At 49.0% G+C, this 10,944-nt stretch overlaps 1 protein-coding gene across 4 annotated transcripts in view; it reads left to right on the forward strand.

The window, feature by feature from the left end:
• Positions 1-10,944, forward strand: part of Rnf213 (ring finger protein 213) — an 86,891-nt gene that overhangs the window by 64,202 nt on the left and 11,745 nt on the right. For all 4 annotated transcript variants that reach the window (XM_055592276.1, XM_055592277.1, XM_055592279.1 and 1 more), the window contains 13 exons: positions 528-628; positions 717-899; positions 1,998-2,167; positions 2,259-2,358; positions 3,814-3,925; positions 4,481-4,691; positions 4,848-5,038; positions 6,029-6,151; positions 6,280-6,390; positions 7,077-7,319; positions 8,057-8,138; positions 8,795-8,829; positions 10,266-10,360. In XM_055592276.1, coding sequence (XP_055448251.1) covers positions 528-628; positions 717-899; positions 1,998-2,167; positions 2,259-2,358; positions 3,814-3,925; positions 4,481-4,691; positions 4,848-5,038; positions 6,029-6,151; positions 6,280-6,390; positions 7,077-7,319; positions 8,057-8,138; positions 8,795-8,829; positions 10,266-10,360 — 1,757 coding nt within the window. The remainder of the gene's footprint in view (positions 1-527; positions 629-716; positions 900-1,997; positions 2,168-2,258; positions 2,359-3,813; positions 3,926-4,480; positions 4,692-4,847; positions 5,039-6,028; positions 6,152-6,279; positions 6,391-7,076; positions 7,320-8,056; positions 8,139-8,794; positions 8,830-10,265; positions 10,361-10,944) is intronic.

The following is a 10,944-nucleotide window of genomic DNA, read 5'->3' on the forward strand; positions in this document are numbered from 1 at the left end:
TCTTCTTCTTCTTCTTCTTCTTCTTCTTCTTCTTCTTCTTCTTCTTCTTCTTCTTCTTCTTCTTCTTCCTCCTCCTCCTCCTCCTCCTCCTCCTCCTCCTCCTCTTCCTCCTCCTCCTCCTCCTCTTCCTCCTCTTCCTCTTCCTCTTCCTATTCTCTTCCTCACTATTTATGTAGTCCTTGCAATCCTGGAACTCACCATGTAAACCAGGCTGGCCTCAACTCACATGGGGGTTTTGCCTACATATATGTCTATGCACCAAGTACATGCCTGGTTCCCAGGAAGGCCAAAGAGGGAATCTCAGATGCCCCGGAACTGGAGTTGGAAATGGTTGTGAGCTGCCGTGTGGTGCTGGAACTCGAGCCAGGACCCCTGGAAGAGCAGCCAGTGCTCTGAACTGCTGAAGCACCTCTCCAGGAAGCATCACGGGAGCCAGTGCTGCAGGACTGCAGCCACCCAGCGTGGGCGTCGGGTCACACGCGGGCTCCTGTGCAGCCGCACCGCTCACCACTGTCCTTCTCACTCAGTGCCTTGAAGAGGACTCTGACATCAAGACCCATAGGCCATTTGTGGCTGTAATGGCCACACTCCGTGACTGCAAGGACAAAGCCTGCAGGACCTTCAGCAGGTGAGGTGTGCTGTGCCTGGAACTAGGATGGAAAGATGCTTGCAGCCAGCTTTTCTGCACTGGAACTGATTGCCTTCTTGGGTTCTAGGTTTGGTATTCAGCCATGTTTAATCTGCCATGGAGATGCACAAGACCCTGTCTGTCTGCCCTGTGATCATGTCTACTGCCTACCTTGCATCAGAACCTGGCTTGTCCCGGGACAGATGTTATGCCCCTACTGCTTAACGGACTTGCCAGACAAATTCTCACCAACTGTTTCCGAGAAGTACAGGTAAAACACCACAACCTCCCCTCTTTTTTTCCAATATGGTCTTCAGAAATTCCAGGTCTTCGACAGCTTTCCCTGGGTGTAAAGCTGGCTTCAGAGGACTTTCATAAGCACTCCCAGAAGCAAGCCTTCCCAGACATCTGCCTCAAAATCCCTTTCCCAACCATGGAGACACAAACTTAGGAAATAAACCAGAAAGTGGCAAATAAAGCCCTTGGAAGAAAACCAAGCATGTAGGTGCAGTTTGACATCTTTTAGTGGAGGGGCCTGAAGCTCTGCTGGGGATGGAACTCAGGGATTCATTCCTGCAGGCTCAGCAAGTGCCCTGCCACTCACCCAAACCCTAGCCAACATCTCCCTTCTTTGTATATATATATATATATATATGTGTGTGTGTGTGTGTGTGTGTGTGTGTGTGTGTGTGTGTGTTCATGAGTGTGTCCATATGCATGTAAATAAGTATGTGTATCTGTGCGCATGCACCTGCCTGTGTCCACACAGGTATTTTCCTTGATCACCCTCTACTTCATCTTTTGGCACAGGCACCCCAGCAACCCAGGAGCTCGTCTCTTTGACTGGATGAGCAGAGAGTGGGCTCTAGGGATCCTAGTGCTGAGATTGCAGGTGCCAGGCAGGTCTGTGGAACCGTGTCCGCTGCTCCTCAGTCTTCTAGATGTGTGCACTAAGACTAAGACTGCGTGCACACGTCTGGGAGGATGAAGGCAGATCGGACCCAGCTTTCAGGCGATGGAGGAGCAGAGGCCCCAGCACTACAGGCCTCAGCAGCCCTGACTCATCCTGTGAGTCCCTGTGCTCTACGACACCCAGTGGTCCAGACAGTGACAGTGCCCCTAGAAGCACTCCTGACACTTGCAGTTTGAAGACCAGTTCTGATCATCTCATTTGTTGATTCAAAGTCAAAATGGAAAGAAAAAAAAAGAGCCTACTTTTAATCCCAGCAATTAGTAGCATGACACAGAATTGCCATGAGTTCAAGGTCTAACAAACCTAAATACTAGTATTTACTAAATACTCAACACTATCCCATCGCCGTGCCGGGAAGCGCTGGAAACACCTTGTGCAATCCCCCTCCCTCCTAAGGAGAGCCATTGAGAAGCACGTCCGTTTCCGGCACATGTGCAACAGCTTCTTCGTGGACCTGGTCTCCACCATGTGCTTCAAGGACAACACTCCGCCTCAGGGGCCTGTGATTGACACCCTGTTGTCCTTGCTCTTCATCCAGAAGGAGCCCCTTAGAGACGCTTCTCAAAGTGAGTCGCCCTTTCCCTGTAACTGTCAGAGGCAGAGTCTCGACTCAGCTTTGTGCCATGATGGCTACAGTGCCTTTCTCTCTGGCTGCAGAACACCGTGAGCACACGAAGTCTCTGTCTCCATTTGACGATGTTGTCGACAAGACTCCTGTTACCCGCTCCGTGGTGCTCAAACTCCTCCTCAAGCACAGGTCTGGAGCGAGAATTTTATTTCTTTGAAAAACACAGAAATAGTCTGGGAGTGTTTTCGTTTTAACCCCAGGTGGAGGATGGGGCTGTTTCAGGTTGTCGGCAGCGGCTCACTGTGATTGCCTTCGGTGGGGGTGTGGTTTTGCCAGCTGCCAATAGCTCCTGTGATTGTGTGACATTTGGAAGTCTGTGGACTCTTCAGAGGGTATATAAATATTAGGCCCTGAGAAGCAGGGTGAGTTGCTGTTTGGGCAAGGCTCTAAAAGAAATTATATACGGTGACTTGCCTCAAGGTATGCTCCTAATCAACAGGAAGTAGTCTAACCTTTCCCGCTCCATCCTATGTAGTGTTAGGGGGCTGAAAGGGTAGAAAAGGGTGGAAGAAAAAGAACCCAAAAGTAGCCAAAGTCTGGCTACACATGTCAGTGGATCTCATCTGGAGCTTTGCTCTATCTTGGCTATACCGGGGCTAGGAGCTAATCTGTGGTCTGGAGAAGCTCCTTCTGTGTGAGCAAACCTACTTTACTTGAGGCTTGTGTACTCATACTTTTCCCCATGGGCCCATGAGTGTGGCCCAGCAGCAACTGATACTCAGCATGAAACCATGGTGTGGTTCTGGCCCAGCTCCTGCCGCCCAGTCTTGTGATGCGTTGAGAAGTGACTCACTGTCCAGTGCTCTGGTATCCTGCAGGTCATGTGGGCTGTGAACAACACAGGAGTAGAGGCCCCCTGTCCTCTGTGGCAGAAGTGCTGAACCACAGCTGCAGCTCTGCAAGTGTCCATGTGGTTCTGAGCCCCAGAATCCTGTCATGGTACTTGGCCTTCTGGGTATCTGCAGCTTTCCTTCCTTCAGGGTGCTGGAGACACTCTGGACTCCCAGTCCACTGTGCACGCAGAATTGAAGGAAGATGCAGGCGTCACTTAACTTTCCTAAACCATGACTGTTCTGTGGGCACCAGAAGTGCTCTGGATACCAGCTGCACAGCAGGACACAGTGGGCACCTCATAGTCACATGGCATCCTGCTGAGTTAGGAAGCAGCTGTTTGTTTCGGGTTATGCTATCTGCCTGGGTAACTCTTCAGGAGCACTGTCCCGAAGAGTGATCCTTGTCACAGCTAAACACTGTGGCAGATAAACACAGTTTCAATACTTAAGTGAGGATTTGAATTTTAGACAACATGTATCCTCAACCACAGGCGGATCCTACATTGTAAGACTTCAGATTCTTTTTAAGGAGATGAATGGTGATGTTAATGACTCTGTATGTGGTATTTTTTCCACTACATTTTATAATAAAAATGTATCAATAGTGCAGATATTTTCCAGATGACCAATGCTTGTATTCACAAACTCATCCAGGTGCTGGGGATGCAGTTTGGTAGATGTAACAGGCCCTGGGTTAGAGCCTGGCACTGGGGGGAGTCCCATAAACTGAGCCACGTGTGTCTGTCCACAGCTTCCCTGAAGTAAAGGGTTACATCCAGAGCTACCTGACCCAGTTAGAGAACAAAGCATTCCCAACAGAGGACAAGACCGAGCTGTACCTGCTCTTCATCAGCTGTCTGGAGGTAGGATGGCCCCCTGCACTTCTGGAAACATACAGTGAAAGCCTTTCTGAAAACCAACAGGGTGCCATTGTAGTGAGGGCAATAAAGAGCTTTTGTGTCCTGTGTGACCGCTCACCAGGGAAGTTCCTATATAGTCCTGAGCTGCCTGGGCGTGGTTCAGCACTGCCTCTCTCTCAGGGGCCATGGTGAGGTAATAAACTCAGTGATGCCCAAGCTGGCAGCATTCTGTAGATGAGCAGTGTTTGCAGTGCTGAGTTCCCTGGTAATGCATTTCTCAGGTGCTGCAGGGCCACTTATTACAAAGAAGGAAACACCCAGCCTGCAGTACAGCACAGAATTGGTAGTGCTAATCATGAGCTCATCACTGTGAACACTTCCTGCCACCCTCACATTAGATAATTATACACTTTCCCTTGAAAGTTTGCCTGTTATACTCTTCCTCCTGCCCTTCCACAGAAAGGGATGCTCTCGATGACCCTGTCTTTCCCATGACTCTGCCTGGGCTTGCTGGTGGGAACTGATGCCTTTAGAGCCTTTGTGCCCTTCAATCCTCAGGACTCCATGCATGAGAAGACAAGTGCTGGCTTCAGAAGTCAAGAGCAGGCCCTGAGGGAGGAAGGCCATTTCCTTAAGACATATTCCCCAAGAAGGCGAGGCCAGGAACCCGGCAGCACGGCTTCGGTGGAGTACCTGCAGGAGGTGGCCAGAGTCCGCCTGTGCCTTGACCTGGCCGCTGATTTCCTCTCAGAGCTTCAGGAAGGCTCAGGCAAGTCTCTCCTGTGAAGATCCTCTATTTCAGAAACCTGGGAAGTATGGGAAGCCTGACTTTAGGTCAAGGCTGTCCTCTTCCACATACCCTCCGTGTCCGCTGGCAGGCAGATGTCCTGTCGCTGTTCTTCACCTGCTTCCCCCTTCCCCACAGAACTGACTGAAGATAAACGGTGCTTCCTGAAGCATGTCGAGCAGTTCTGCACTCGCGTCAAAAATGACTGGCACCGCGTGTACCTTGTGAGGAAACTCTCCAGCCAGCGTGGGATGGAGTTTGTGCGGAGCTTCTCCAGGCAGGGCCACCCATGCCAGTGGGTGTTTCCCAGGGGTGTCACTGCACAGCAGGTGAGGAGGGAGTCTTGGGCATGAAGGGCGTTCTCCTCACTGCAGCTGGCCTTGGCTGAGGCTCAGCATGCTGCCCACCTGTGCCTCCCGTATACAGATGGGAAATGGGTCTTTGCATCTACTTAAGCATGAGTGTGAACCCCAGCACAGGAGGATGCGTGTGTGTACGTATAAAGTTCTGGAGTGTTCATTTGCAGTTTATCTGGGTGGATTCAGGGAAGCTAAATGAATGTTTCTGCCCTTCCACCAATTGCGTCCTTTCTGGCTGTGGCAGATAGAAGAGACCAGGTGTATCCTATTCTGTCAAGTCTTTCTCTGATTCACCTTTTCTGGCACTCAATTAGACTTCACTTTCAAACATGGGTGCTTCCTTCTACAAACTAACTTTCCCTTCATTGTTTGGGATTAAAGGCATGTCCCACCGTGCCTGAATCTAAACTTTTCTTTACCTGAAACTTACGCTATACCAGGCTGGTCTCGAACTCAGATCTGCTTGCCTCTGTGTCCTGGATTAAAGGTGTGTTTGTATTCCAGTGTGATCATACAGATCTAGAAAATCTTTGTTCTGAATTAATATTCCTCTACACATGCCAGCACTCCAGATGCAGAGACAAGCAGATGTCTGTAAATTGGAGGCTGACCTGGTCTACAGCCATAGCTCTAGGACGGCCATGGCTATATAAAGAAACCCTATCTCAAAAAACTAAAATCCCAGCCTAATCCTCACCAAATCACCATAATTGGCTTAGAGGTGACAAATTTTATGTCTCCTGGTCTTGATAGCACTGTGAGTGAAGAAATCAAGCAGCTACAAAGTCAGCCCACCCCTTCCTAGGCTTCTAGTCCATAGAAGAGACAGATAGCTCCCACAGATGGCTAGCCACCTCCAAGTCTCAGAGGACAACCTGGTGCCTGTGTCTGTCTAGCGTTCTTTGAAAATATCGCTCGCATCCCCACTGTGACTAACCCCTACAACTGCTGGGCTTGCAGAAGGACCACACAAGTCAGATGGACCGATTCCTCGTGCATGGCAACGAATACAAGGCTCTTCGTGATGCGGTGGGCAAAGCTGTGCTCGAGGGCAAGACCCTGGACGCTGGGACTGCCCTGACGGTAACCTGAGTCTGGCGGCGGCAGGCACTCCCTGGAGGCCCGCGTCCTCCCTTACGTGTGCTTCAGTGTCAAGGGCCTGGGAGGAGCCATATAGCCTTAAATCTTATTTGCTGTCTTTACCTTTGCAGGCCTGCAGAGGCCCCAAAGCCCATCAGACAGCCTACTTACTGCTGGCCTTGTACACAGAGGTGGCTGCTCAGTACTGTTCGCGCAATGCCAGCCTCCATCCAGAAGCAAAGGTGAGCCACCCCACACAGCAGGGCTCGTGTCCAATCTCAACTCAATGCCACAAACACACATAATTTTCGATCTATGATACAGGTTTTCAGCCTTACTAGATGGTCTATTTTCAGTTTAGCCCAAAGCTTGCAGAATTACAACTAACATTCAGTTCAAGACTTAAAGATAATGTGGGCATTAGAGGATGGTGTGTGGCCACGCAAAGCCTATTCTCTGAGGAACGTCCCTTGAACTGGGGATTGCTCGTCCACATTTGCCTTAATGTTTGGTAGTAAAGTGTGGACTACTAAAGCTCAAACAAACCGTGAAATTCCAGTGTTTTGTTTTTTCTTCAGTGTGTATGCTGGGTAGTTCCTGCCACAGACAAGATCTGTTTTTCTGTTTTTGTTTTTTGAGGCAAGGTCTTGCTGTGCCTGTGTGGCCCAGGCTGGCTCAAACTCATGATCCTCTTCCCTCTGCCTCCCAAGTCCTGGGATTATAGGTGTGCATTATGACACCCATGTGCAGCCTGGGGTTGGGGGTGTGGTGTTTCTTTGCTTTTTGCTACAGGGTATCATGTATTTGGTCTAGTCATAAAGGTGAACACCTCATTCTCCTGTCTCTGCCTCCCAGCTGCTCAGGCATGTACCACTATGTTCAGACCTACAATTGTTGTTTTGAAACATGTTAACATTTTTTCCATCAGCAAATTGAGGCTGTAAAAGATTTCGTCAAGGAAAGCAAGCTCCTTTCTGCTCCTAACATCAGACGCTTTGCAATATCGCTAGTGGATAATACTCTGCCCCTGCTGCGGACCAGGTCTGCCAACGGCAGCCTGGAAGGGACAGTGACCGAAATGGCCATCCATGCTGCAATCGTACTCCTCTGTGGACAGAACAAAGTCTTGGAGCCCCTAAGGAAATTGGCCTTCTCCCCAGTCAACATGCTGGTAAGATCACGTCAGTTCTCCCTCTGTATCTTAAGGGCTTTGTCCCTGTGGAGAACAAACCTGCAGACCTGGGAACATTAAACCACTTGTCTTCTTGATTTTAATCTGTCTACCCACAGTGGTGGTGAAAACATGGCTTGCCCTTTGCTGTCTCCCACAGACTCCTGAGCACTGTGTTAGTCAGGCTTCCCCAGAGAACAGAACCAATGGCATTTGATAGCTTGATACAGTCTGGGTAGCTTAATGATGGCTGCCATACACTAGGAAGGCTAAGAACACCACAGCAGCTCAGTCCACGTGGCCGGACCTGCACAGCCCCCATCTGACACTGAAGACATAGATGATTCCTGGAGAGACACTGATGGCAGTGATAGATGGCAGCAGTAGCAACAGGAAGATGAACTCACCAGCACAGTGGGAAGGCAGCAGGCCCTCCCATTATAGCAAAGCTTCTTCTAGCTGCCACCTTTATGGAAAAGAAAAGTACCACTCACATTTAGGGTGGGTCTTCCCACTCCCAATAACCTGATTAAGAAAACCCCTCGTGGTAAGCCCAGCAGTTTCTCTCTTAGCTGATTCCAGATCCAATCAGACTGACAGCTAAGATTGGCCATCACCATCAGGTATGCATGGCAAACAGTTGTGAGGCTGAACAGTCATGTCCATCCTTGCTCTGGCCTCTAGCTGTAAGGCTGTAAGTCTGTGCACTCATGACCTGTCCTGCTTTCACCTTTCAGAATGCTTTTCTTCCAACAATGCCTGAGGACATGCTGGTTCAAGCCAGGGCTCTGATGGGCTCGGAAGGTGTCCACTGGTATAGTAAGTGTTGCCATCATGCTCTTCTGGGCTCACTTGATCAATCAGCCAGCGATTGCACAGGCCTTGGGTTGTGCTTGGGGTCCATAGTTGCCTTTGGTGGCTTACATACAGTCCATGCTCTGCTATGCATCTGAGTCCATTCAGAGGGCTCTTTGCAAAGTGCCTGTGCTTTCCAGAATGCCGCATCTGAAAAGAGGGTTCTCTGAGCCACACAAAGACAAGGCACAAGATGGCAGTTTTGACCCAAAGATAACTTGTGAAAGACAGGACTAGAAGGCAAATAATATAGCCCAAGGCTTTGTGTGAATTTGGCCACTGCTTTGAGTAAATAATCTTTTAAAAATATATTTAAATTTTGTCAGATAACAATCCTAAGAAAAGAAACGTGGAAAATACTATCAACTTTACAACCAAGTTAACTAAGTGTGAATTGCCAATCAGTTTCTCTTGGCTTTCTAACATTACGTTCAGACATTTTCACTAAGCACATCTGTCTTTAACACTAGGCATATGTCCCATGCTGTCTCATAATTTACCTGTCAGTTCAGATTTCTAGGGAGGTGCTGAGGCTGTGGAACACCTGGTCAGGTCAGAGGGGCCAGAATATGGGTCATTTGAACCTTTACTAGCCAATGTGTGTCCTGTTCTTTTAACAGCTTGTCCCAATGGCCATCCATGCTCTGTAGGAGAGGTAAGTTTTGGTGTTTGGGGGCAGAGTTTGGTTGGGTGCTGAGAAGAGGTGGGCTGGAGTTTGGAACCCTGACCTTCTGGTAACACGAAGTGGTTCTGAGGACCGCTCAGGATATTCCAAGTTCTGAAGGCTTCTAGTCCAGGGTGCTCCAAGTAGCACCATGGCAAGCTCCATTATGTGGCCTGCTCCACACTTCTCAGAACAGTTAGCAGCATGGTTGGCCTCTGCACAATAGATACGAATAGAAACACCTGCCAGAGTGTGACAAGCTAGGATGTTTCCAGACATTGTCACAAGGCCATGGACCCCAAAGTGCTTTTGGTTGGTAATCAGCACATCCTCACCCCACACAGCAGGGTCAGTGACACCACAGAATGGAAAGACATTCAAGAGCGGCCCAAGGAGAATTCATGTAATCACCCTCTGGGTTACCCTCTGGATTACAATTACAGGCCCTGTGCTTGCTGAGGAACAGAATACCAGGCTGAAGGGACACATTGTTCATTAAGAAGAGACATAGAAGTACTGAGGCAAACACTTAACTTCTTCTGGCATTCAAGTTCTTCTTTGTCCATGAAATGAGGAAAGAGACTCTTCCCCAGGCTACTCCAGGCCTTGGTGTACTGTGGGCTATATGTCATCAGATAGAGCCACACCATTTCCCTTTTTTATCATAGACTTAAAAAAAGTTTTATTTATTATGTATATAGTATTCTGCCTACACATATGCCTGCAAGCCAGAAGAGGGCACCAGATCTCTATAGAAGGTTGTGAGCCCCCATGTGGTTGCTGGGAATTGAACTCAGGACCTTTGGAACAGCAGCCATATCTCCAGCCCCCATCCATCTAGCTTTTTAAAAGGGGCCTTTGGGAATAATAAATCTTGTAGTTGGATTTTTTTTTAAATAAATATCTCCAACATATATAGAAGAAATCAGACTGGAAACAAGTAATGCCATTTTTCATGGTGCTAGATAGTGAAGCCCTAAGATACAGGTACAGGAAAGAAAGCAAGATTGTGCTTCAGATTTTCCTATCCTGTGTCAATAAGATTGGGATTCACACTTTTTTAATAATTTATTTATTTATTTATTATGTGTACAGTGTTCTGCTTACATGTACACTTGCGTGATACAACAGGACACCAGATCACATTATAGATGGTTGTGAGCGGCCATGTGGTTGCTGGGAATTGAACTCAGGACCTTTGGAAGACAGTCAGTGCTCTTAACCTCTCAGCCATCTCTCCAGCCCCCAAACTCAGTGTCAGCGTCTACTTTTCATAAATGTCTGCACTTTCCCACCGTCAACATGCTTGTAGTGTCTACCCTGCCCCGCCCCGAGTCCCTGCCCGCAGAGGAGGCTGCCCTTCCTGTGGCCGAGCAGGTGGCTGCATAGCAGCGCTTGTGCGTGAGACAACACTCTGTTCACTCTAGTGTGGGAAGCCAATGGAGCAGAGCGTCTGCCCGGACTGCCAGGTTCCTATCGGAGGCCGCAACCACATGCCACTCACTGGCTTCCAGCCTATCAGGTACATGAGCCGCCTCTTCCCTCTGTGTAACAGCCACAGCCACCGGGATCTGTGTCATGCACGGCAGCAGTGCCAGGGTCCCTGCCGTCAGAAAACCGTAAGGTGCTGTCACTGGCCTAAAGTAGGAAGTGGTCTGCATGTTAACAGTGTTGTGTGGGTCCTTGTAGAAGGGTTGTTCTCCAAGCTGGTGCCCTGATTCAGGAGGACAGTCGGGGCCAACAAGCTGGCACAGCACTTGCCTATCTCCACATGCTGCCCAGCTTGTGCCTGTAAGCCATCAGTCTTAGCTCTCTCTCTTCTCCTTCCCACACTCCTGTGCTTTGGAGTGGGGTTTTGTTGTTGTTTGCATAGGATTTCATACTAAGACACCCACACAACATTCTAAAATCCATAATAAAGGCTGCCTGTTATATAAGCTGGCGCGGCAATTAGATAGAATGCCATGCCTCTCCCATCTGGCTTGTTGCCACATCTGTCAAAGTACGAGTGCTGTATAAATGCCTGCTCTCCTGCACTATTAGGGAATTGGCACAAGAAGGCCAACCTTTGGTTGTGGTTTAGAGGGCCAACCTTTGGTTGTGGTT

The sequence above is a fragment of the Psammomys obesus genome, unplaced genomic scaffold, assembly GCF_907164565.1.
Source record: "Psammomys obesus unplaced genomic scaffold, mPsaObe1.curated_primary_1811, whole genome shotgun sequence".
Lineage (NCBI taxonomy): Eukaryota > Metazoa > Chordata > Mammalia > Rodentia > Muridae > Psammomys > Psammomys obesus.